The sequence below is a fragment of the Pyxicephalus adspersus genome, chromosome 2 (genome assembly GCF_032062135.1).
Source record: "Pyxicephalus adspersus chromosome 2, UCB_Pads_2.0, whole genome shotgun sequence".
Taxonomy (NCBI): domain Eukaryota; kingdom Metazoa; phylum Chordata; class Amphibia; order Anura; family Pyxicephalidae; genus Pyxicephalus; species Pyxicephalus adspersus.
In genome coordinates, this window is record NC_092859.1 from 126,701,659 (window position 1) to 126,729,076 (window position 27,418).

The 27,418-nt window shown below is 35.9% G+C and overlaps 2 protein-coding genes across 4 annotated transcripts in view; one reads left to right on the forward strand and one right to left on the reverse strand.

Moving 5' to 3' along the window:
• MNS1 (meiosis specific nuclear structural 1) overlaps positions 1–14,864 on the forward strand; it is a 22,010-nt gene extending 7,146 nt beyond the window's left edge. For all 3 annotated transcript variants that reach the window (XM_072402341.1, XM_072402342.1, XM_072402340.1), the window contains exons 2-10: positions 1,321–1,536; positions 2,854–2,981; positions 3,287–3,389; positions 4,495–4,724; positions 8,008–8,224; positions 9,304–9,411; positions 10,890–11,147; positions 12,675–12,800; positions 14,526–14,864. In XM_072402341.1, coding sequence (XP_072258442.1) covers positions 1,360–1,536; positions 2,854–2,981; positions 3,287–3,389; positions 4,495–4,724; positions 8,008–8,224; positions 9,304–9,411; positions 10,890–11,147; positions 12,675–12,800; positions 14,526–14,633 — 1,455 coding nt within the window. In that variant the 5' untranslated portion in view covers positions 1,321–1,359 and the 3' untranslated portion in view covers positions 14,634–14,864. The remainder of the gene's footprint in view (positions 1–1,320; positions 1,537–2,853; positions 2,982–3,286; positions 3,390–4,494; positions 4,725–8,007; positions 8,225–9,303; positions 9,412–10,889; positions 11,148–12,674; positions 12,801–14,525) is intronic.
• A 384-nt stretch (positions 14,865–15,248) lies between these two features.
• TEX9 (testis expressed 9) overlaps positions 15,249–27,418 on the reverse strand; it is a 27,457-nt gene continuing 15,287 nt past the window's right edge. The window contains exons 6-10 of the mRNA XM_072399095.1: positions 27,281–27,363; positions 26,304–26,477; positions 22,909–23,043; positions 18,943–19,077; positions 15,249–15,627 (exon numbers count right to left, since the gene is read on the reverse strand). Coding sequence (XP_072255196.1) covers positions 15,550–15,627; positions 18,943–19,077; positions 22,909–23,043; positions 26,304–26,477; positions 27,281–27,363 — 605 coding nt within the window. The 3' untranslated portion in view covers positions 15,249–15,549. The remainder of the gene's footprint in view (positions 15,628–18,942; positions 19,078–22,908; positions 23,044–26,303; positions 26,478–27,280; positions 27,364–27,418) is intronic.

Genomic DNA, 27,418 nt, shown 5'->3' on the forward strand with positions numbered 1-27,418 from the left:
CTGTGAAGGCGGCGATCCCCTACCGCCATTGGATGGCTCCTGTGAAGCCGGCGATCCCCTACCGCCATTGGATGGCTGCTGTGAAGGCGGCGATCCCCTACCGCCATTGGATGGCTGGTGATAATTTAACTCCTGCGCTGGTGCCACCAGGGATTTAAGTTTTGACATATGACATTGCATGTCTTATTTATCGCATAGTACTGCCTCCTGGTGACTTTGTTTTCTGAGTTTGGGTCAAACTGCTTTTACAAAAGAATGAAGACAGACTTTCCTCATGACCAATCTGCCATAATTAGTTACACGATATTGAAAAACTGTGATTGCCACCAGCGCAGGTTGCAACAACCTTAATTAAGTTTGGCTTTGTCGGAATTCATTGGATTTTTGCTGACCTTCTGGCCTAACAAAGGCATCTGGACAAATTACATCCTTGTTTCCAAAATTGTAGGACTACAGAATATCCCCCTTCTCCTTTTCTACATAACATAAGAAGAATGTTTTCTGTTGTCCATAGAGTGAGCTGGGGCATTGCCAACTGATTAGTTGGCATCTCCCTAGAGATTAAATTCTCTTTTGCAAAAATATGCCAAGGATTTTTATGGTGCATATTTGTAACACTCACAATTTAAACTTTAAAATCATTTGCAATTTATTATTTTTCTAATAAAACAACCTGAAAAACATTAATTCTTATACATTTAAATTGTCAATGAATGACTAGGATACTGCAATGATGCTGTTAAGTTTGCTTTCAAAGGTCCTTGACGCGTTTCACCCGTTGGCTTCATCACCCATCACTTCATTTCACCCGTTAGCAGCATTCCATAAATCGATTCATGTGTTATCAATCAGGTTCATTACATCAATCAGTTTTATCTCAAAATTAAAGATTTTCACTTTGTAGCTTTTTTTGTTTGGATGTGGTTGCAAATTGTTTGACTGTGTGCTTATTTCCCCAAAGAGTGCTTTATAATGTAAAAAAGCATCTTACATTCTGTCATTTTCCAGCCGGATACAATAGAATCCCCTAATATTACAGAGAGTACTATGAAGACATGGTCATGGCTCAACCACTTCGTTTGCTCAACAAAAAAAAAAAAGAATTTTTACTCTACATAAAAAGGTTGTCTACCCTTTTATGTTAAGTGAAATTTCTGAGTTTAGGTACGCTATAATAATAATAATAATAATAAATTAGACTCACTAGATTTCTCTCACTAGAGGAAAGCTAGTAACAGCAGTTAATTGTTGGGGTTTCTATACCCTGTAACTTTAATCTATGCATGGTTCATTTCAGTGCATGTTTGTCTTTTTTATTAGGTTTCAAGGAGGGGAGTGACATACAGTCAGAGGGAAAAGATGATAGCAGAAGCTCGACGTCAGGAATTTGTTCGGGAAGACCAAATAAAAAGACTGAACCAAGAACATCAGCTGGAAGCAAGTCTGAAAAGTGAGGAGCGTGTGGAGAAGAAGCGTTATCTTAGAAGACTGCAAGATGAAGAACAGGAGAGACAAATGGAAGAGGCCATTCAGCAGGTAGGAAATGTCAACCTCCTTTCATTGATACTTGATAAACATATGACTTAGGAGGTTTTTATAGGATTGTGATTATGTGCAATTGTAAATACTTACATTGTAAATACATGTAATATTTGAAAATCATTAAAGAGAATTGAATGATAGATCATGCAAATGTTTTATTCACTTTGGTTTAAGCTGCTTTTTACTGGAATCATCCCACCTCACTTTCTGTTGGTTCATTTTTATTAGTGAAGAACGGGGTTAGAACTTCTGACAATGTTATTTGTGTTTTACTAACCTGGTGACACGGGAACAGGAATTACCAATGGTATCACGGAGCGAAATGTTATCTCTTTACCACTGTTAATAATAATATTATATATATATACATGTTTATATTTATATAATATTTATAATACATAAAATGAATTCATTAAAAAACAAATGTGTTTAGGTTTTATTGGTACCTACTAGTGTAGGTAATAAATCTCTCTTGAGAGAGCAAGCAAGGTGCTAGTCAGCATAGCAAGTAGAGATTTAAACTCATGAATGGGCTTCTGCTGCCTCACTGTCCAGTCAGCAAGCTTGGGGTGTATTTTAACCAGGCTTATGTCACAGTGGAGGTTTAGGATTTTACTGTGCTGCCTGAAAAAGATTTCTGAATCACAACTCTAGGTACACAGAACTAAAAATCCTTTAAATGGTAAAAAGGTTACTATATTGTAAACTGTGTTTTGGCTGAATGACTGAAGTTCAACTTTAAAAAAAAAAACATTTGTATTTTTAATCCCAGTTGACCTTTATTATGTAAATGATCCTATTTCCTAAGGTTTCTTCACAGGCCTCAGGCAGCAAGATGATGAAAATACTGAATGAGTTTTAACAAGTTAACAATGTGTTAATGCAACGTGTTTAATGCATTCTCTATAAATGCAACAGGTTGCTTTACTTTTTAACCTACAATTGAACCAAAGCTTAAGCATCCATGCAGATAGCCCAAATGTTTTCAATGCAATGGCTTTTGAAGTATGTTTCAGACTCCCTGTATTTGTAGGGAAGTAGTGCAGGCTAAGCCTTAGACAAATACAAAACACCTTTCACTGGCTCCCAGTGATTGGCACTCAAGAAGCTCTTTGTATCTTCTACCGTCTTATTTTTTTTCCTGTGAGTGTTATGCTGCCAAGGTTGTTGGCACAATGAATATGAGTGAGCCTTTACATTTTCCATCATGGAAAGTTGTAAATATTATGTCTAAATTACTTTCTGGAATGTCTGAATTACTTTCAAGGAATGTATTGATAACTTCATGAATATTTCCTAATTTAAATGTAGGCAGAGGCAACCAAAAGGCTTAAAGAATTGCAACTGGAACAAGAAGAAAGAATGGCACAGGAACTGGCAAGGATCAAGCAAGAAAAGCTGAAAGATGAAAAACTGAGGCAACAAATACGGGAGAATAGGTAGTTTATAAAATTAAGTGTAGAATGTTTTCCTCCTACCTAAAGCAAAAACAGACTTGCTCTTTTTTAAAGCTGGTTTTCTTGTTTTCTTCTTAAAAAAATGATTCATAAGTGTAGGAATTGAAAAGGGAAAATGATTATAAAAAGTCATTTTATCAATGGGACATTAAAGTGACCAACGTGAATAGCTGTCTCTAAGCATAAACCCTTTTGCTGGAACTGCTTCCATTAATCTCTACAGTAAGTAACAATTGCATTACTTGTGACTGTAATAATTTGTTTATAAAATATTGTACTGATTTCAGCTTGGAGCTTAGAGAATTAGAGCAAAAACTGAAGTCTGCCTATCTAAGTAGAGAGCGGGCTGCACAAGTAGCAGAAAAGGAGCTTCTTAAATATGAGAAAATGGTAAGTATCATTTTTTACCTTTGGATAAACAGAATGTTGCCAATGGATACCGATATGTGTCTTAAAGATTACCTTTGTCTTCTGAATTTCACAGGAGGAAAAAAACTGCAGTGGGTACAACTAGATATGGGCTATTGTATTTAATCTAAATATACTGAAATCACAGAACAGCTTTTAGAACAATATTCTCAATTCAGAAAAAGTGTATACAAGCTAAAGTAGTTAGAAGTGTGTGTGTATGTGTATATAATATATATATATATAATATACATTATACAGACCATAGCTAAAATACAACATATGTGTCTTTCTTTTTGCTTAATCTGTTTATGAAAAGGACATATTCCTCAACCAAAATATTTATCTATTTTACATTTAAATTATTACCCCTTACCATAATAAAGAAGCTCAATCACTACAATCAGCCTGCATCTCCTAATATTTTGTTGATCTTAGAAACCATTAGAATTACCTGGTTAAATGCAAATACAGAAACTAGAGCATAGTCATGATTTAGTCAGCAAAATAAAACTTTTGTGGGGTCACATGCACTGGTTCCAAAACGTGTATTTCAAGGCAAAATAAAAACAAAAAAAACATTTAACACATGCATGTTCCTCCATTTTGTACCTCTAAACATGCTGCAAATACTATAAAACTTATATCCTGGAAACACAGTAGACTCTCGACTATCTGGCCTAATGGTGGTTGCGAGCCGGATAGGTGAGATCCTACCGTATAATAAAAATGTATCCTCTCCAGCCTTGGAGAGCTTTATTAAACCAGGCCCATGGTGTCAGCTCTGCCTAACTAATTTTAAATGCATTACATAGAACACAGATTTCTTCATTCTCATAACACCTTCTTTTTTGCAGGCAGAGAAGTCATAAATGTTATTCTGGTATATTTACCATTTATAGAGCAGCTTCATAGTAACAAAACCCTTCTGATGGTATATTTCGTTGACCAAGTGTTTTCATATGCTGTAAGCATACATAAAACGGCACCCATGTTTTTCTTTTTTTTTGTTTGTTTGTTTGTTTGTTTTTTATTGTAATATTCTTTCTCTAACTTGCAATGTGTGAAACATTTGCATACTGAATAGAAACGTGAGTCTGAAATAGCTCGTAAGATGAAGGAAGAACATGAAAGGGCTTCAGAGGAGGAACTGGCCAAAGAGACCAGACGCTATCAGGAGAAGCTGCATTACCAGAGGGAGCTGGAAACGCAGCTGGAAGAGAAGGAGATGAAGAGGCAGGAGGCTTATCAGGAGTTCCTGAGGGAGAAAATCCTGGTGGATGAAATTGTCAGGAAGATTTATGAAGAAGATCAAATGTGAGTATAAACAACTCTGTGATAGTCATTGGAAATCAAAATTATGTTTAGGTGCAGAAGTTTCTGAATGCAAAAATTAATTGTATAAGGGGGGCATGTAAAGAACAGATCCACTAGCAGTGAATGCACCCAAACACCATCCATATAGCATACATTGTCTGTAAATATAGAACAATAAAATAAAAACCCTAATCATTTGTTCTCAAACATCCTTCAGTACCCTGAGATGCAATTAGAGAGACAATTTGAGTGGCGCAAAACTTTGTTATTGTAACAGGAGTTTATACAAGTAACCAAATTATTATTAATAATAATAAACAGCGTCAACATATTGTGCAGCGCTGTACATTAAATAGGGGTTGCAAATGACAGACAGATACAGACAGTGACACAGGAGGAGAGGACCCTGCCCAAAAGAGCTTACAATCTAGTAGGTGGGGGAGGTATCACACAATATGTGGCTACTCCTGAACCAGAAGATGATCAGACTGCTAAGTAGAGTTAAAAAATATTGTTTCTGATGCACTAAAAACCTCCCCTGCGGCATGAAGGCCATGTCACCAGTTACCATACCAAGTGGGACCCCCACAACCCTGAATATAGTCTTATTAATTTTTATGGGGCCTTAATGTGCAAGTTTGTCCTAGAGGAGCTAAACACCACAGGAGGCCACAGCTGGTGTACTAAGATAAGTAAGTAGCAGAGTAGGGGGTTCTAGAAAGGTGGATTCATTTATTTTTTTACTTAAAACAATCTTTATTAGTTTTGATTGCAATGTATATTTAATGTGTAAAATGATTTAAAGCAAACAACCCAAATCTGTCAGTGATCATATTTACAGGGTCAATCTAATGTGGCCGATACTGCCATATCTATCTGACAATCCTATTACAGTTACAAATCATGCTCCATTGAGTTATTTTGAAATCTCTGTTTTAAATAAAATAAAATTGAGTATTGGACATCTGGGGCAGATTGTTTAAAAACCACCTATTGTATACAACAAAATTATTTTTGGTAAACGGTGATTGTGGTGTTCCCTAACATGAGGGGTCAGTGCCGACATAACCCTTTAGGTTAATGGCCAATGGAAATTGCCCTCTTCTTTTGATCCATGTAGATGGGAGATTAGTTCTCCATTGCTTAGTTTTCGTGGAACTCCTTGCAACCTCAGGAGGAATCTTGCTTGGAAGAGGCTGATCTAAATTGACCAAAGCTAGAGATTTCTCCGAGAACCATCCATGCCTATTATTGTAGTCCTGGGCCCTGCTACTGCTTAGCTGCAATTAGCCAGTATACTTGGATTTCAAAGATTAGTCAAAATCTAAAAAAACATTCTTTGTTAAGTGCAACTTCTTGTTGTCTTCTTTTTTAGAGGTTCATGTAAATGCCCTGATTCTCGCCTTAGGATCACATGACTTTATTTAATCAGCCACTTAACAAGGCTGGCTGTAAACAAGCAGATTTTGCATTGAAATATGTCCTCTGTCTGTCCTTATGATGGTCACATGCCCCTGGTCACATGTTTCGGGCAATTTTCAGCATCTTGGCAGTAAAGGAATTCTCCTTAATATTTTTTTTTCACTTAAAAACAGTATAAAACATGTATTTTATGCAAATGATAGGACAGTTGCAATTTAATTACTTCTATATGTAAGCCAGGTGCCAGATTTACAAAATAACACAGAACGTCAGCTGTTAAAACCAGCAATGGATCAGGAATAACCCATCTAGCTGGCAAATAATTTCAGTGGATGCAGTTCTGAAATCAGCTGTCTTAAAATTGCCATCAATAAAATGAGTGGTGTTGTAGTGATGATTTGATGAAATAGGTACAAACATCAGTTTAACTGATTTCTAGAAATCCATGTTGCTGGCTATCTTCTAGGATACATATATGCATACTTGAGGATACCAGAAGGAATGTATGTATATAATAAGTCAGTTATCCAGGAGTTACTTAGTAACATACCCGTTACCCTTTAGGAAAACTAATATTTATGGGCCACCCATTCATTTCCCCAGCATTATTATTATTATTATACAGTATTTATATAGCGCCATCATATTACGCAGCACTGTACAAAGTCCATAGTCGTGTCACTAACTGTCCCTCAAAGGAGCTCACAATCTAATGTCCCTACCATAGTCATATGTGATTAATGTAGTCTAAGATCAATTGTTAGGGAGAAGCCAATTAAACCTAACTGCATGTTTTTGTGATGTGGGAGGAAACCGGAGTACCCGGAGGAAACCCACGCACACACGGGGAGAACCTGCAAACTCCATGCAGATAATGTCCTGGCGGGGGATCGAACCTGGGACCTAGCGCTGCAAAAGCCAGAGTGCTAACCCCTGAGCCACCGTGCGGCATTCCAATGTGATATCCTTTAGGGGAAGGGTTGTGCACACAATGATTCCCAATGACTGTCCATAATCTTACAGCAGGACAGGCACAAGCAAAATATTCTTGCAATTAGAAGATTTGCATAATGCTGGTTATCTCTGATGAAGAAACTGGACAGTTATTAATTATACCTAAAACATTTTGCATTTGGACGTGGCTTTGTACGTAACTTTAATTTTGGATAGAGGAATTCTTTTCACTTCCAGTCCCAGAGATGCAATATGAATCACAGCAGATGTCTTAAAGAGAGAGAAATGTTTGTTAAGTTATCATTCCGTCGCATTCCGTCTTGGACACAATGGTTACTAAAAACAAAAAGTGGGTGAATCCTGCCAACAGTGACACAATAAAAATATGACACTGGTTCTTTACACATTCTGTTCAAAGCTAAAAAAGCAGGTTTGACTATACTTTAACTTAGAAAGCAGAAAAACCATAATCATAAAACACCAGCAGATGGCAGAGATGTTCAGAAATACTTTTTTTGTCTTAATCCGGATTAATGTGTCACAGAGCGAGCTGAAACACTATACAAATTGATTTTACTGATTAAATTTTTGCTTCCATACTTTACCTTCATGCTTCAGTTGTTGTTTAGTGATAGTGGACATGTCCTATGTTTTTCATTTATTTTGGCTTTATAATTATACTCACACAGGAGGTAACATCAATCATTTTCACACAGCAAGGTTAGGAGTCATACAGTACTATAAACATCTCATTCATGGTTGACATAATTACAATGCTGAGACAGTCCTGCTGCACTTTTCCTGCTTTTTTAAATCAGCATGAAATTGGATTGCACATATTAGCAAGTTAACATAGATTTATTACTAAATGACCACCTTTACAATGTATGCTTATTTTCTATATTAGGGAAAGGCAAATAAAGCTGGAAAAAATGAATGCCACTAAGAGATACATTGATGAATTCAAAGAACAGCAAACCACTTGGAGAAAAATGGAGAGGGAGAAAATGGAGGCAGAAAATCAGAGAATTCTGGCCTTCGGAAACATGCAGCAGAGGAGAGAGGAAGATCGCATGGCCCAGATTAGAGAGCGGGAGGAGAAGAAGAAGGCTATTCAAGATATGGTAACCACACATTGTGCAAAAATTTGTTTTTCAATTGATAGAAAGTGCAAGCAAGCACTTTAGAATTAGGAAAGAATATACGGTGAAGAACACCAGTTTTTGTAACAGGATTTTATAGGCCAATATCAACAACATGTATTATGAAAATAACAAAATTTTATTAATATTTACATTAAAAAAAGGTCATTCCGAATACATAAAACCATTATTACACGCAATAACCTCTTTTCAGAGTGTCCCTATGGGGAGTACATTCTGGGTTAGTTTTCTATGCGTTTTGTGGAAATATTCGCCTCCTCAGGAGAGAGGATGGGAAATATCCGCTTCCTCTCTCCTCAGGAAACGCAAACGAAACGCGTAGAGAACTAATTCAGAATGTACTCCTTATAGGGACATTCTGAAAGGAGAGGTTAATGCGTATAATAATGGTTTTATGTATTTGGAATGAGCGTTTTTTTATGCAAATATTAATAACATTTTGTTATTTTCATACTTCATGTTGTTGATATTGGCCTATAAAATCCCGTTATAAAAATTGGTGTTCTTCACCGTATATTCTTTTTTCATGGTTTATTAGGGATGCGGCCTATGTGAGATATAACATATGTATAGGTGGGAATCCTTTTTGAAAGCACTTTAGAATGAACAAAATTAGCAGAACTACTTCAATAGATAATTAAACACATTTTTTATTAGGTGTATTCAGTTTCTCTTCTGGGGAGTGGACCATGACCACCAGGCCATTCATACAATTTTTAACAATTGTTCAATAGAGCAAGATGAAATATTGAAAGGTCTGCTTTAACACGTGATTATCTAAACCCCTCACCTGTCACCCTAACATATACCTGACCCCATACCTTCAAGGTTATTTTAACCCCCATTTTCTATACTTATCACATGCAGCTTAGGAATAGCTAAAAGAGAAAAACCATGGTCTGGAAGCGGCAATGAGATAGATAATAAAATGCTAAGTTCCATTTTAGAAAGCTATAACCATGATGTTATAGGAATTTGTATATTACAAGTGGATATTTTTTATTGTTGTATAATAACCGTTTACCGTGTTGTGTTAACAGTTGTCAGAACATATTCAAAGAGAACAGCTGCAGAGAGAAGAGCTTGATCAGATTCGGGAAGAGCTGTACCTGGAAGAACAAGCTGAGCAGGCCAGACAGCGGGAAATTGTAAGTCACAGAAATGACTTTCTTCTGTAGGATTAGGTTAGAAAAAACTTGTGTCCCTTAGATTGTCATTAGATCAGATCAGTTATTATGTGGAGTTTGTAAACCTTCCCTTTTTTGGTTTTCCTGTTTCTGTGAAGCAATAATTGCAATACAGATATATCTACGTGTATTCTGGCACTTCAGGTGTCAGCCCATAGTCATCAGATTGTTTCCTAACATCTAAGATATATTTGAATGCCTATAGATCTCTTTACTGTGTTAAATTTTTAGTTAATTTTGTTCAAGAATGCATTGTTTTTTTTCTATTTAATTATAGTTTGTAGTGCTAATCTGCTATATTTAAACAACTTGTCCAGTAAACGACCCATTTTAGATTTACAAGATTAGTGAGGCGTAATAGGAGATTAAAGTGTTTTGTTCAGGGATGTTTGCCTTGAGGGAGGTAATACACACTAAGAGGATAGTAAAAATACTGCCTTTATGCCCAGTAACAAGCGTGTATCTTGTGTACCTTCTAATGTGTTCATTAAACCTCCCGGTAACAGGTCATTAAAGATTCCTGAACTTACTGTCATCCCAAAGCATTGCTGATTATATAGGAATCTGCCTTTTATCCAGCATGGATGAAAAGACCTTTGCACCTCAATTCCCAGGCACTACAGGAGAGATCACAGAATTATTTTTATTGTCTAATAAAGTAAATGCAGAAGTGACATTTCACATGAATTTATGAGTTTTTGTATTTTTGAGGAACTTTTGCTACCAGAATTTGCCCACAGATTATTTTGTTACCTATACATTCTGTTAGACAGAACCATCCACTGGCTTTTCTATTGGTCTCAAGTTATCCGTTAAAGCATATTTGTAAACACTGTGGTGAAAAAGCTGACCACTGTAATAAAGACATGCTTTATACTTTGTCACTTGCATCACAGAGCTGGTTTTTAAAGAAGCAGCGTCTGCACATTTGACAACTGGCGGTAGTGATCATTCTAGTACCGCTCATTGCTGCCCCTATTAATTATCTATGGAGCTGCTGCCAGGAGAAGCTACATGTAGTCTCTCCAGAGGCAATGGCTCCCTTGCATGACAAAGCAGTAAACGCACCGCAATCTCAAGACCTGTATGAACATATCTATCTCATATTTTGTGCCAGTTTTAAAAATTGTAAACCAAATCTAATAACTAGTTTAACGCAACCCATTTTACTAAGGGCAAGCATAAGATGGCACTTTAAAGTGACTCAAATTTAGCCATTATGGGGTGCAGACGGGGATTTGACCCAGAAACCAATTTTTAGATGCAATTTTTTTTTTCTATTCTTAAATATGCAAACACAATCAGTCATTATATAGAATAATTTCCTCCTCCATCTATTATACTCATATTCCTTTATTCTCTTGCTGCAGTGTTTTTCTTCAGTTTGCCGTGCTGTGTTTCAGTACAACCACTTTCTAAAACTTCTTAACATTTTGTAGGAAGACCTGGAAAAGAAAATTCGCCAGCGTCTTGAGCTGCAACGAACCTTTGAGGAACAAATGGCCTTCAAGCAAATTGTTCAACAAGCAGCAAAGGAGGAAGAGGAGGCTTTCAGACAGGCTATGCTTGCAAAGTTTGCTGAAGATGACAGAATTGAGCAGATGAATGCTCAGAAGAGGAGGATGAAACAACTGGAACACAAGAGAGCAGTGGAGAAACTGCTAGAGGAACGGCGTCAACAGTTCATTGCTGATAAGGTGACAAAACATATTTTTCCTTCATTCACTGCTGAATTTAATTCACAACTAATTAGGTCTAAGGTCTTGCACTTTTCAGAAACAAGAAAACCCCTAAACACTATATATTGATTGACATATGTGGTGGCAGTAATTTGCTGATCTGCCTGCATGTTCTAAACAAATGATATGAAATAGGCAGGAAAATTAAAACCACTCTAAGGCTATGTACACACGTGCAATAATTGTCGTTGGAAAGGATCTTTCATGATCCTTTCCAACGACTACACGATGCATGAACGAGTTCTGTACATACAGCACCATTCTGCTCTATAGAGAGGGGAGGGGGAGAACGATGGAGTGGCACCCCGCTGTTCTCCCTCTCCTATCACTTTCATTACGATCGTTTGTCGTCCATCGTGCGTGGATCTTCAGGGACGGTCGTTCGGACAATGGACAACGAATGCTGTACACACACCAGATTCTCGTCCGATATCGGATGATAACAATTGCACGTGTGTACCTAGCCTAAACTTGAGGATGTATTTGAAATAGGTTCCAGTTCTGTAACCTATAACAATTCATATGATAGAGTGATAACTGGATTCAGACCATGCTGATAGGAAGTGCCCAGCAAATGAAAACCAGTTTAACAACCAAGTAAGAATCTGCATTGGATCTTAGATGTTCTCCTATATAATAGCCAAGGGCAAATAAAACAGTATTATATTGTCAAATATTATTATTTCCTATAAATAGGGTGACCCTATCATGTTTCAATATAATCCAGTTACCCCCTGCTAATATAATGCACATCACTATCTACAGAGGTCATACAGAACGGAGGCGCTGTCATAGGGGGTGTTTAGATACTCGGCCTGTTAGTGTCGGCCCAACTCCCAGCTGGGATTGCACATTAGGGTGGCACCCAGGGAGACCCTGAAAAGTCAGTGTAGCCAGCAAAAATGGTAGTAGGAAAATGTGAATAAAAAATAAAATTTGGGATGGCTTATTTTACTGGAATAACAGGTTGGACCCAAAAAAGGGGTTGCAAATCCAAAAGTTTATGTTAATAAGTTTTTTTTCTAAAAAATTGACCTTGACTTTAACTTAAAGACTTGAAGTCAATAATTATCTATAGCTTTCTGCAAGGAGCAAACTTGTGGACTAAATATTGGAACCTACTGATGTGATAATCATTTCATTCTGTGATCACTGTCCATATGTTTATTTTCAATGACTGCCCCTTTCCTTGCTGTGGATGCATTCACTGATGAACAAGGTTTACAGACTCTTATGAATCATGGACCACATGTAAAATAGTTAAATAACTGTTAGGAATAGATTAGGACGAGCTTGCCTAATCAGTCCTTAAATTACATTAGTGCCGGTTATACCATTGTTTCTTCTATTGATGCACACCAGGTTTTCAGTCTGATTGGCAATAATAAGAATATATGTTAGATTTATCCATAAGTGAGTATGATCTGTTAATCTGCTGATGTATTGGCCAGCTTTTGAATAAAATCTTAATGTTCTAACATGCAGGAACGTGAGCTCCAGGAACGACAGGAAGAAGAAAAAAGAGAAGCATTTCGTCGGGCTATCATTGAGGAGGAGAGACAGAAACTTCTCAAGCAACATGCCACCCAGTTACTGGGCTACCTTCCAAAAGTAAGTGTCTGGCCCTTTTAGTAAGCTCTTCTACCAAGTATCGGCACGCAGTTATGTCTGCCTCACATTATTTGCACATATTTTTTTGTTTGTTTTTAATATGCATTCATATAATACAGTGCTTTAACCAACACAATCTAATGAACTATATGTCATTAACACAGTCTAATGCTAGTTTTGTAGGGAAACCAGTTACCTACCTACATGTTTTTACCTACAGTAAATGCAGCTAGTGCCCTGGGCAAGATTTGAATAAGTGCTAAGCCAGGGGTGTCAAACTCAAATACACAGAGGGCCAAAATTAAACTTAGACCAAGTCTATGTATTGCATGTATTAAAAATGATGATGTGAGGTAGTAACATAGAGAGCCATGTGGATCCTGTCATGTGTAAGGAAATAAATGGAGATTCTCTGCATGTTCCAGCACACATCATAATAGATCCTCAGCCTAATACTGACTAAGTCAGCCCAGCTATGTACTACAATCAAAGAAATACAGTTGGGACAATTTAACCCATTGTTTTCCTGCTGCTGGTACTGCCTGATATAGAAGATTCACATTAACCGCTGTGCTGCTTCTATCATTTGCATGCAGAACTACACTTATAATGTATTACTGTAGGTGCCTGTGATGTGTGAGAGGGGGGCAGTGAGGGGCAGAGATATCTCACCTCCTGTTCCATAGACGTGAGTGATGCCGAGACTACAATTTCCGGCATTACTTGCATCTCTAGAACAGTCAATAGAACAGAACAACAATGCAGAGCCACGCATAGGCTGCTGGTCTAAAGACGCGAGTGATATTAGGAATTGTAGTAGCAGCATCATTTGCTGCAATAAGTAGTAGCAGGCGGGTGAGTCAGATGTAATTCATTTTCAGAACTCTTTGGGGGGCCAAAAAAAGGACCTTGCGGGCCAGAGTTTGACACCCCTGTTCTAAGCCATTATTATAGCATGATCAGTATTTTCGAGGAAAACTCAAATTCTCAGTTTTACTGGTTCTGTTTAAGTAGGGGGCTAGAAAAATGGCAAGAAGATGGTTAAATCCCACAAGAATGTCAGGTTGTCACTGGCAATCACATTTGAAGATAAGGTGAAATACTTTTGCTCTATTTATAGGCAAACCTAGAAGCATGGAATTTATTTTGATAATATATCTTTGAAATGTTATGCTTATTTTAATATGAAATAATGACAAGTACAAAAATACATAAATAATAAATATAATATACATTTACTTCTTCATTCGGAAGTCTTTCTATATTTTTTAACATTTTAATTTAAAGACTAATTGTCAGTTCTTCTAGCTTCTTCATTTGTCTGACTCCACAAAAATAACTGCAGGTTCTTCAATTCAACATTTGGAAATTATCTTTCTGTACTAATATATATATAAAAATAATACTATATTACTGAGAAAAAAATAAGATAGTGGACTTTCTGTTGCAATGTGTTCTATATAATCTCTCGTACTTGGAATATGCTTGATAAGAATAAGCAAATTTATGTTTGCATCACAGATAGGAAATTGTTGACTAATTGGAGAATTGGAAGTTTGAGCAATGGGAATATATAGGAAACTTTTGCTGTTAATATTATTTTAAACTCTTTATCCTTGTGACTGTGTGTGGGACTTGCTGGGTTCAACAAAATTTTCTTAGATCAGGATTTACAAATTTTTTAAATGATCCAGAATATTAATTCTCTTGCCTTGCAATTTTCAGGGTATATTTAAGGGTGAAGAAGATCTCAATATGTTTGATGAGGAGTTTCGCAAGACTTTTCAGAAGAGAAGCTCTGACATGTTTTCAGAGGATGGTTGGGATTCATAAATGGAAGTACTTCACTCTTCTGCCACCAGATGGCAGTCTATTTCCGCATCAACCATGTTCAGTTTGATTAAATTTACCTGTGTATAGTTCTTGTACAACATTTTATGTGCAGACCATTAGTTTTGTTTTACTGCAGATTTGATGTCCCATAAAATATTTAATATGTATTTGTGTAGACTTTGTAAAACCATAATAAAATAAATTAAAATAAAATACATCTTTCCAAATGAATCCGGAAGTTTATTTTTAATTAAATAAAAAGCTGTTGAAATCTATGTATTATCATTTTAGATGAGTAGGACACCTCCTTTACATATTGGTTGTTGCCAACTTAACTGTCCTGGGAGTATCGGGTAAATGATCCTGCCAACAACTGCTTCTAATCTAAGTGTCTGGGGAGTGTGGACAACTGCAGTGGGCAGCAAGCAAAACCTAAGAGACCTATAGATAGGATGTCTAATGTTTAAGTCCTGGAAGAATACAGAATCCAGGCACTGATCTCTATACTCTACATACACAATTTTCACCATTTAAACTAATTCACATGCATGTTTGCATACATCTTTCCATCCAAATGTAGGTCTGTGGTAATATCACCCCTATCCAAACAGTCTTAAATTCAGGTATCCAAGTGAGGGTACATCAGAGCAGAATTTTATTTTTACACATTCACTTTTACATACATTTCTTCAGCAGTGTGTTGAATATAATAAAACACACTATAATATAATCTGACATATCCTTTATCAGATGGGATAGGAAAAGCAGAAACAAAACAATTAAAACCATAGTTATCTTACAAAGTAAAAAAAAAGTGTTACAAAAACGAAAAGGCAATTTACTTTTTCTCATCTTTTTGAGTTTTTAAATGTCCCATACATCCTCTTCCCTAATTTCAAGTAATACAAATCACCAATTAAGAAACTCCCCAGTCCAGGGCTTTCATGAACTCCTCTTCTGTGAATGAAAGCATCTTTGCTGCTTCAATGTGCATCTAGAGAAATTTGAAAAAAAAATATTTAGCTGCATTGTGAGCATACACTAAAAATGTTTCACAGTCATGTAATATTTTGAAGCCAAAAAAACAAGACCATGCTGTTGAATAAAAAAAAAATCCAATATTTAGAGGAAACAAACTAAAGAGGTTTTTCAAAGTGCTCTAACTTTAGTGTTTGCTTAGGGAAACCACACCTGACCTGCCATTTGTTACTAAATTAGAATGGTGGTGGGGGGGGGGGGTTGTGAGCCTGGACACCTTGAGTGATTGTTATCTGCTCTGTATACCAAAGTATTTCAGAGTCAAATGAAAAATAAACCATTAAAGTGAAAGAAAACTATTCTAAAAATAAAAGCTAAAAATGGAACATGCAACAGAACAATGATCCCAAGCACACCAGCAAACATAGAACAAAATAGGTGAAAATGAAAAGAATAAAGGTGCTGCAATGGCCTACATGGAAACAAAATCGAGACTTCAACCTGATTGAAATATTGTAGTGAAATGTTAAAAGAAATGAACATTTCAAAACCTCAACGAACTGAAGCATTATTCTATGTGGTCAACGATTATTTCAAGGTTTTACTGCTAAAGGGGGTTCTTCATTTATTGAATCATTTGGTGTACTTTTTTTCTTGTTTTTTTTTTTTTTAATATATTTTTTAAAAATAAAATATATATTTCTCACGACTACATTATTATAATAATAAAAATGTCTATACAGAACCTTACACCACTCACAAACTGTATTTTATCATTTATGGCTTCAGTGTAATCAGAATTATGTTTAGGTTTTCACAATTCAGAGAAAAGAACACTCCGAATGTTGCTGTATGTACAATGTTCATCAATCACCAGGTTTTTGTGTTGGTATCAAATCAGACAGCCATCTTTTTAGGCCAAGTGTTGCCTATTCAAAACAAGTAAAAGCCACAGAGTTTTAAAATGTTATGTAAAAAGTGGTTTACAGCTCGGTGATTCAGCCAGCGGTGCAGCAGTGATAAACATTATTTTAGGTTTCAGAGACCTGTGGGAATTTCATGTGAAAAATGCCCCTTGGACTAACTTGTTCGTAAAGTATATTTTTAGAGCAAAGACAACAGCAAACAGAAAACACCTGAGATGAGAACATAACTTTGTACTCTCACACTCCTTTATATTGACAGGTGTTACTTCTACTTAGTGCTCCCCAGGGCAACATCAAAATGGCTGCCACGTCAAAAGCCAGCCAATAACTAAACCACTTAGATAAGAGGGCCATTCTACAAGTAGTACTGAATTAAGCCTCTATAATTTTGTTTGCTTTTAGCTTAAAAAAACAACTTCAGGTTTTACATATAGACAATGACTGAATGTAATCATTTTTGTGTTGTGGAGTTATGGTGCATGCCTTAATAGTTTGCCTTAATACTAATAGCATGCCTTAATAGTTTGTTTTTCTTACATAGACAATTAGGTCTGAAAACCTTACAAACCTAAGAACCTAAGGCCTTGGAGGTACCCACAGCCCTTGGAGAATGATCTACAACTGAAAATTGCTCCAAAGATCTGTGGGAATAAGCCCGGACTACAGTCTGACCCACACAGAAATGATGACAGAGGAGACCACCTTCTCCTTCCATGGTCCATTGGTTCTACGACCAGGAGGTCCATTTTCCGAAACATTTAGATATGCCCTGATCAGCTGCACTTCACCCACGCAATGTAGGGCCATCTACTTGTGATGTCCTCATTCAGATGGAGATAGAGAGATCCAGGAAACCACCCAAGGCAAAAAGTAATATTTAGGCCAATGGACATTAGCCCTGTAATGGGGTCTTGACAGACAATGGCTATAACTTGGGCACATGCCAAGCCTAGGTAAAACCCACCAAAAAGTCCACCTCTTTCAACTTCTATCAATATTATTCTGTCACTGAATATTAGAGATAAAAACTGGTAAGGTGGAACTGGTAGTTTGGTGGTATAGGGGTACCTTGCTGCATTCATGGAGTGAAATTTTTTATTCCTGTTGCTGCTACTCCCTAAACATGTGCGTGTACCTGTGTGTGTGTCTTTTTTATTCTCATGTTGGAGCTTGACATGAAAACTGAAATCCCTCTAGGAATTATGTCACATCCAGAAGTAGAATCATAGCTGCTAAGTTACACATACACCAGCCTCACAGCTTTGGCAATACTGCAGAGAATTGACAGTCACATGACTGTGATTAAACTACAAAATCTCGGGTAGTTTTGCGTTTTTTACAATTAAGAAAATTAAAACAATGCATAATATTGGCGTAAGTGTCAAAGGCCAGTTTGGTAAGTTTGGCTTTAACAACTACATAAATCACAATTGCATTGTTTACCATATATTAACAATTCAATTACTTTTTTTGCCAGCACTTGTTGTTTCAGTAACATTATACTGTTATTCCAATTCTTTTGTGGTCGGCCTATTGTTCATCTAAGGTGCTGTTCATGTCTTAAATTTATAGTGAACTGTTTTTTTAATTTAATTTAATTGGTAAAGATTTAGTAATTGGTAATTAAACTGCCATTCTGTAAACATACCATTCACTATTTCCAGGTCAGTTAGGATGATGATATATTTAGAGACAATCATTAGCTTTCTTGTTCCCAATGAGCAATGTTGTTTTGTAGGTACCAGAAGTCACTTGGAATAATTTTTTGTTCAGTATCTGTGATTTAGAGGACAAATGGTGGGAAGTAAAGCTAAATCCTAGTGCAACAAAAAATTAAACAGGGCCTAGATTTAGAGATTTAGAGCAATCTTTATTACTGAATAGTTTGGAGGTTACTGTGGATTAATTATCAAGCTGGAATAACTCAGTCGTAATTCCCACTGATTATACAATATTTGGCTTTGAGTCATGGAGTGTTCTTACAGCTGACATGTATTTTCCCAGAGCTGGGAAATAAAATGACATTTAATAAGAAGGAACTTGTAAATCTGAATTGGAAGCCTGTTGCACTAACTCTGAAGTATATGGAAAAAAACAAGATTTGTTAGCAGATGACCGAGTAAGCTTTTACAGCAATATCATCTTCATAGCAAAGACATTTTATTAAACTCACAATTTTTTAAAGAGAGATAGGTAGATCTTTATGAACAAGGGGGATAGTGGTGTTGGACTTCCTGTGGCATTCCTGTACCTACACAGTTGTCTCCTAAAGATACAGGTTTATATGAGCTTCATGCAAAGTAACCTCCCTGCCTTCTCTGTAATTGCACTGGAATTATGTCCTGTTAGTAATTTAGATGCAAAACTTTGGTTTACATATAAAAATGTATTTATAATATGCTCACCTTTTGTCTTTTTAAAATGTCTATGAGTTTAAGTTGTTTCTTAAATCCGGCCATCAATTCTGCTTTTTGCTTTTCCAGCTTCTTGTTTTCCAGTTTAAGTTCATCAATCTTTCTTCGTTCTTGATTAGCAGTATCCTGGGAGAATTAAGCAGTGCTGCATTAGAGAAATCCCTCATTATACCCATCTAACACCTACAATGCCATAAACAATATAGAGGTTGACAGCACAATGTAGGTCACACTTTTGGTTCAGCGGTTAGAAAATAATAAGAGTACCATAACATTGTAGAATAGAACTATTTTTGGAACTTTCTCAGGGAAATCCTTCTCCTGTTTTCTTTAACCTTAATACATAATAACAAAAATAATAATGAGAAGAAACCTGTCAAGAAAAAAAATTTGAGGATTCCATTTCCAAACTTTGAAAGCTTCCCATTCTACGGTAGCTGTATACCTTGGGGTAAAAGCCTAATGCTAATCTAGTTATACCTTTATAGCCAAAAAGAATAAAAATAAACAGTGCACCAAATGTCTTTCCAAGTCCAGATATTACCTTACAAAAGCAGCGGTGACACCTATATTGTGCTGCACATATGGAATGGATGGAATCCAGCAGGCCTACCAGCTACAAGCTACAAGGCAGCAGAAGCAATATAAGCCACCCAGTACAAAAAGAAAGCAGCAGTGACTGGTCTAATATATGAAGCACCTGCAAAGCAGCAAAGAGGCACATTTTGGGATTAGGTTCAATTTTAAATTATGTTCTATGTCAAAATCCTTGCACATCCCTGGACTAAATGATCACCACTTTTTCGAATTGAAATGCATAGTTGAGATGAACAATTACTTCCGCATTTCATGTTGTTAGATAATACGTTTTTATTGTAATAAACCACGGTGTGACAAAAAACTATTGCCTAGTTAAGTGTGTGCCCTCTGTGCTTCCTTCCCTCTCAGATTTCAGCTTTAATTTGCCTTCATTATTTCCATAAAGTTAAAAAAGAAAAACTGTCCCTAGTATTTTAAAAGAAAGCAAGCTGCATTTTTCATGTTAGATCCATTTAGGAATACAGAAAAGTGTGGAAAAAGTGTAAATGTAATCTGTCCTGCAGATTGGTCACAGGTACACCAGGCCTACTGAGCCATGCTATTCTCCTGTACAACAATAGAAAGCAATGGGGCGCACACCACAATTTCTCTTCCTTGATCTTTTACTTTATTTAGCATTGGACAACCTGCCTGACTTTGGTTCTGCAGATTTTATGTTACAGAGGTTTCATTGAAGAAATAGGCCCATATAGGATTAAACCACAGAAGAAACCAGCATCAATGTGATTGTTCAATGATAAATACCATTTAAGGAACAAGGAAGAGGAACTGCAGTGTGCAGCCCATTACTGAAAAAGACTGTTGGAGGGATGCTTGTTACTGCCTTAGGAATGTTTTGGAGTACAAATTTGTAACAAAACTGGATCACTTCATTTGAAGGCAAGCCTTGAAAAAAAAAAAAAAGAGGCTGGTCAGTTTTTCCTGGCTTGTGAAGTAAAGGCTTGTTCTTGTTAACATGTGCTTCAGATGCCAATACCTATTACCAGTTTACACAGTCTGTACAACACATTAAATCTACATTGCACAAACTGAATAACCGATCACAGGTCTATGCTCGAGAGGCATGGTAAAAGTGCGGGCAGTTTACGCTGCTTTTGAGCAGTCTGTGTAACCTAGTATTGTATAAACAGGGCAAAACGGTTACTTTAACCTGGCACATGGCTTTCCTTTGAAGTCCACTGCATAAGCAAAACAATATAAGGTCTGACACCTGGTTTTGTTGAGGCTTGTGCTTTAACAGCTTGTATATGCAAATACTGCAGGAGCAAATCCAGAACCCATAATAAAATTATGGCACAGCTCTGGGCTATACGATTGACACTTCTTATCTGAGTGGGCAGTTACATTATATGCTCTTAGATATTGCCTTTTTTTATTCTAAAATGCCACAGTGACAGAAAGCTATTGTTTTATAAGTGCTTTAAACCTATGAGACCCAAACATTTGCTTTACCCCAGCGTCACAGAGCATTGCAGAGTGCATTGGAAAGGCATAACTGTCTCCTAGTGCTTCTAAATTATATGAGATACACTTAATGACCAATCAGCAGTTAGCGGTGATCAATTTAATGTCAGACCAATATGAGGACAGTTATAATCTGATGCTACATAACTAAAACCGATATTGCCCTGTATGTTCATATATATATATATATATATATATATATATATACACACACACACACACACACACACACACACATACATACATACATACATACATATATATGGTGTAATTCTACCACATATATCCTACTTCTTGTCTTTTTGTAAACCAATTTAAAAGCTTCAGATTCCACTGTATGTTACACTGACAAATTAGACAAAAGACAACTATGAGAAAATGCAATCTGTGCACAGATTAAACCCAGGCATCTGCTTTATTGCTGTATCAGCTGGATATCTATTGTCTTATTTGTAAACGTCACACACAAAATAAACATCTGGAGCAATTATGAAAAAACACACCTCAGCTAATACACAGGAGGGTCACAAGTCAAGGATAAGAAATAGAAACGATGTTCTATGTATAAAACTGTTCAGTGAGGACAGTAGACTGATTTCACAGAAAGAAAAAAATGTTATTCTTATACAGGAAAGTGATATGGGTAAATGCTGACATGTTATAGCTACATCAAAGTAAATAAAAAAAAACCTAACTAAACCAATCAACAGTGGTATTTTCGATGTTAGTGGTGAGAGGCAACTCCTAGGTTCCTTTATGTCTTGGATTATAGATTCTATTAGTAGGAGTCAGCTTTTGCCAGTTTGGATTATTAAAATGTGAGATTCCCCCCTCACTAGCATACCTGGAAATAAATAGGAATGCCAACACAGAGCTCCTTAAAGGTTTTGGAAGAGTTATGACAAATTGTCAGGTGGTTTAACACAGCATTTACCAAAATCCACAATTTCATTCTTTACAAAACCTTTTAAGGCTGAAATTACACCGCTCCCATTACAATTGTGTTTAAGTAAATGAAAACAACTGAAATCTTACACTTATATGCTTTCGTGATTAAATAAAGTCTGTAATGTGCATATAGTCTATGATTCGATGTAAAGTTAAAGTTTTTGTAAACGCATGTTTTATTTTTTATTTTTTTTTTATTTCACCTTACACTTACATTTGACAATCTCTGCAAGGAAACACATCTAAATAGAGCAGTGATTCTCTACCTTTTTTAAATACCTCCTGAAAGAATCCCCTGCTATACTTATTGGCCCTGATTTATTAAAGCTCTCCAAGGCTGGAGAGAACACACTTTCATTAGTGAAGCTGGGTGATCGAGCAAACCTGGAATAGATATGGTTCAGGATTGAAAACATTTGCAAACAAATAGCTGATGACTATGAGGAAATCCATTCCAGGTTTGCTGCTTTACCAGCTTTACTGCTGAAAGTGTATCCTCTCCAGGCTTGGAGAGCGTTAATAAATCAGGCACAATATATCCACAATTCACAGTACATTAGTTTGGTAGTCAGTAGGAAGAATGCCTACTACATTGTTAGCCTGTGGGAGGGCAGCCAACCTTAGAGATAGTTAAAAAGATCATTGGTGTTGGTGGAAACTGACCTGAGAACCACAAACTATTCATTGTTCAAGGAACCCCTGGCAACCTCTGGAGGAACCCTGGATTACAGCAATTAAAAAGAGTATGGCCTATGTACTTCCACATGCTAGGGGAAGGGGCTACAGAAATAATCAATTACCCCTGAAGGTAACAAAATGACACAAAGAGCCATACATTTGTTAGAGGTAACCTGTTAACACCATAAAACTTTCTGTGACATAATCCCCCAATAGGGGATTAAACAAGGTTGGCAAATAAAAAAAAGTAAAAATAGGAATTATTACCTTATTACTCTGCTTTAGCTTATTGAGCTCCATCTTATACTTATCAGCTTCCTCAAGGGCTCTATTCAAGCGAACCTCAATTGCACTTTGGTTACTGGCAGTTTGCTTCTGTGCTTTTTTAAAGTTTTCCAATTCCTATATAAAAAAAAATTAAATGTTCAAAATAATGAAAATATTTATTTACAATTAGATACCAGCAACAGACCATTAAAGTGAAGCTATAGTTCCCATTTGTTCCAATAAATTTGCCCCCCAATTACTACTTCTAAAAACAGAATCTTTTTATTTTATTTTCTTAAACAAGGCTGTGTACACACGTCAAACCATCACCTGAGACAAACATTCATTCTCATTGAAGGTGAAAATCTGCCATGTGTACATGTCCTTCAATATCAGTCGCATGACTGATTGGGAATGACCGCTGTTCACTGGTATGGTGAACGGTACAGCGGCTTTAAATAGAATGGGCACTGTGTGTACAGAGCTCATTAATTCGTCACCTGAAACAACCATCAAAGATCATTTCCAGCAACACTGACCTTACGTGTGTACTGTACATAGCCCAACTGTATGAACAGATTTAACTTTTAAATTGAGGCTGGACTAGGGAAAAAATGTACTCAGGATACATGGAAAAAATAAGATAAGCCTCTAACTGCTAGGTAAACAATACAAAAGACTGTAGTAGCTATAGCTAAGGACCATAAGCAACAAAATACATTTTTTCTGACACGTAAAGCTCTCCCTCCGAACAGGTTATCCCCTAACTATGCAATATATTAGCTACTGCATACGTACTGTGAAATATGGTAATTATGTTTTTTTTTATATGGATAACATCACGTTGAGGCAAGGGCAGGTAGATTAACTATATTAACAATACAGAGTTTGAAGAGGAAATTATACTGTATTTTATGCCAGATTATAATTCTGCTTTAGTTTATCTAATAAGTGAAAATTTGCCATAACATCAGATACAATACATGCATATATTGCACATCATGGTTTCCATTTTAACATAGTTGCTAAAGGCTAAACCAGAAACATTTTTCTTTTGATAGTTACTTTTGTCTAGGTATTTTTTTTCCATACAAACTGTATTGAGTAAATATATGTATGAGGTTTGCACAGATCAATGGTTTAGTAAAGAAATTGTTAAAAACTTGTCTGCACAATGGAGTCCCAATAGCATTTGGATAGCAGACTCATACCACTATTTAGAATCTTCCCAGATGGTACTTGGTACTTTACTGATTTAACTTCCTGGTAAATTTTGCTTTGTGATCTGTCATTTCTATATGACCCAATGCATAAACACCTATTGTTGAAAAAAAAGTTGTAAAAGTTGCAAAAGCACCCTGCATATATGGCCATATATTTTACATACTTGTTTTTAATAAAATGCTTTACACATGTTTTATATATTTTTTTTAACTGGACAAACCTAATACAGAGCACTCTATATCCAACTTGTAAATTTGTAAGCTTCTACTGATAAACTAGAGCACCTGACATGCACAATGTTTCCAGCCACACCTATACAGAAAAATCTAGCAAACTACCGTTTTAAATTTATTAAGTAAGTAATCAAAAAATGTTTGCTTTAAGATACCAAAATTATAATTTAATAGCTTCTTTACAGAAAACGATTTATTTCAGTAAATTCATACACCTAAACATGTGCAATTTATACACAATTAATTGTATGAAAAATATACATGTCAGCCTCCCACCAAAGCTCCTATTATGAATTAGTATTCTCTCTATGTTCCTTGAGTACTGCAAGAACATCATGAGTATCATTACATCATCCCTCATTAACAAGTCCTACCGACTGTCTTCCAAGGTCCTACCTCAGCTAATATTTCTAAAGCAAGAAAATAGAAAATGACCTCATACTTCTCCTTACTCCCATTCCAGGGGGAATAAGTTGCTTTTAACCTTCATCTGTACTGTAATATTTAGCTACTACAACAGCACAAGAAGCAGTGCTGCATATGAAAATATGGAATTATACCTAATGAACCCCTGCAAGGTGAACAGATAATTACGGTAAGAAATCTTCCACAGTAATAAAAGTAAACTAAAGTATAAGGAGACAGTATACCATGATGATGTGTCCACCCACTGACTGTATTATGTACAACTGATCATGTTACTTTAAAAAGAATATGAGACAATGTATAACCAATAGATGTGGTCCTCAAAGAGTACACAAAGACAAGATCAGTGTATAGTAACTACATAGAAACCATGCCACAAATACATAAAAAAAACACTCAAACACATATTAGGAGATTAAAGCTTTATTTACCAACATGTGGCAAACTTTTGTGGCATAATTTTTTGCCTTATTGGCACTTTTATATTGTTACATTTTTAAAAGAACAATTTGTTTTTTACAGTGACAATCAATGACTGACTGGCATGCTGTAATTAGTCTAAATTGGTGCTCAGAAATGCCATTTACTTGAATAAAATACTTCTTTTCCTTTTTTTCCAGGGTTTTTGTAATTTTCAAAAGATAGGTGCCCATACACTTACAACGCTGATCATCAGAAATGTAGCAGATGCTTACCAGTACATCTTAAAACACAAAAGTGCCAGTCAGGTTGTTTGAATCAAACTCCACTGATTTCCATTATAGCCCAGGGCACTCTACACTTACAAATTGGCACACACTCACTGGTGATAATAAAGTAGCAATAATGTTGAATGCTGTTTGATAATATTTGATAAACCTAGTGAACTTCACCTTTCAATACTAAAAGTGGAGATTCAGAATTTTAAATAAATGAGTAATAAATAAAAGTTGACATTATTTCCTGGATTTTCTCCATAATTCCATATGAAACCTCAAACATTTTTTTTTGCATCCAAGAAATTTACCCCACATTATAAACCATACATTTTCTGTTTAAAATTACATCATTTATCACAATGGAAAGATAAAGCTCAAAGTCAACCTTAAATTTCAATTTAGAAGAGCTTCATTGAAGCTCATGCAGAGATATAAAATAAATAGTTTGTGTAAATTGTTAGCATACCATCAGCGTAAGAAAAAGTCAGATTGGTAAGGGCACAGATTAGTACAATGGCAAATGTTAGAGGCAAACAAAATACAAATATGAAAACAACAAGGAAACTTTTCTTTTCCTAGTGATAGTTATTATATAAGTGTCAGCATAGATATAAATTGGTAACCCTGTTATTCTTAACAATGCCAACCTGACACCAAAATAAGGTTTCTGGACAAATGCTGGCACAATTATAAATTAAAATAAAGCTGTAAATAAATTTTGGATTCTATAATTACTATAGTTTTGACATAGACTAAACATTGTACATATGAGAGTGTGAATCCGCTATAAAAATGCAGCTAAATGTTCCCGTACCTTTTCCAGTGCAGAAATTTGATGCTGTAATCCATCATTCTTTCTGGTTGCTTCCTCAGATAAAGCTTTATATTTCTCCGCCTGGGTCTGCTGTACATTCGCACTTCTCTGTAGCCGTACACGTTCTTCATCCAGTTCTTTTACACGAGCCTGAAGTGTTCGATTCTCATCATCCTGTTGAGTTACATGGTAACCAACATCAACAGTTGTCAATATTTAACATATTTGAATAATACACCCAAAAAAGTGTGATCTATCAGATATATATATATATATATATATATATATATATAGAATCAAAGTTATAACAGTCGGTTTTTAAGGGTAGTTTGTGATGACTAATTCTAACTATTCTGTGTGTGTCCATATGGTGTTTCAATAAAGGTTATATTGGAGAAGATTTGAGTTATATTGGAGGAGTGCTGGCTTCTACACAGTATAGGTTGGGTGCTGGTGAGCTACAATACAGCACCTTTTAAGGTACTTGCTTTTAATAAACTTTTGGATATCGAAACGGGTGTAGACTGATGTCTTTAAAAGCCAAACTCTCATGCTTTACTTATAGCACATAACTGTTTCATAGCTAAAAGGGAAACATTTTCCTGGTTATGGTAAATCTGCCTCAGAAACTTGACTCCCATGTTCTGCTAAAAGGTTTTAAAGATGCTGCAATGAAGGCAATAAACTATCTTTCTTCTAACCCCAGATTAACATAACGGTATGTAGTACAGTCAACCCTGAACAGGAATGGTAAGAAAAGAACCTGAAAACTGGTCAACCGTACAGAGCCAATGGGACACTGTTACAGCAATAAGTAACTATATAAGATAATGAAAATAAGACATCTAAGTACCCTGCTGTAGACTGGAGTTCTGCTTTCCCTAAAGTTGTAGTAATACTTTACCTTGACAGAAATAAATATACAGGGTATTCAGAATGGGGCCAAGAGCATCAGCAGGACAGGACTTCACATTTACCTTTTTATTACATTCATGTGTTATGTTGTCCAGTTCTTCTTGCATGACTCGTAGCTTTGCCTTTAGAAATCTAATTTGAGCTTCTGTGAAAAGAAAACATATATATATATATATATATATATATATATATATATATAT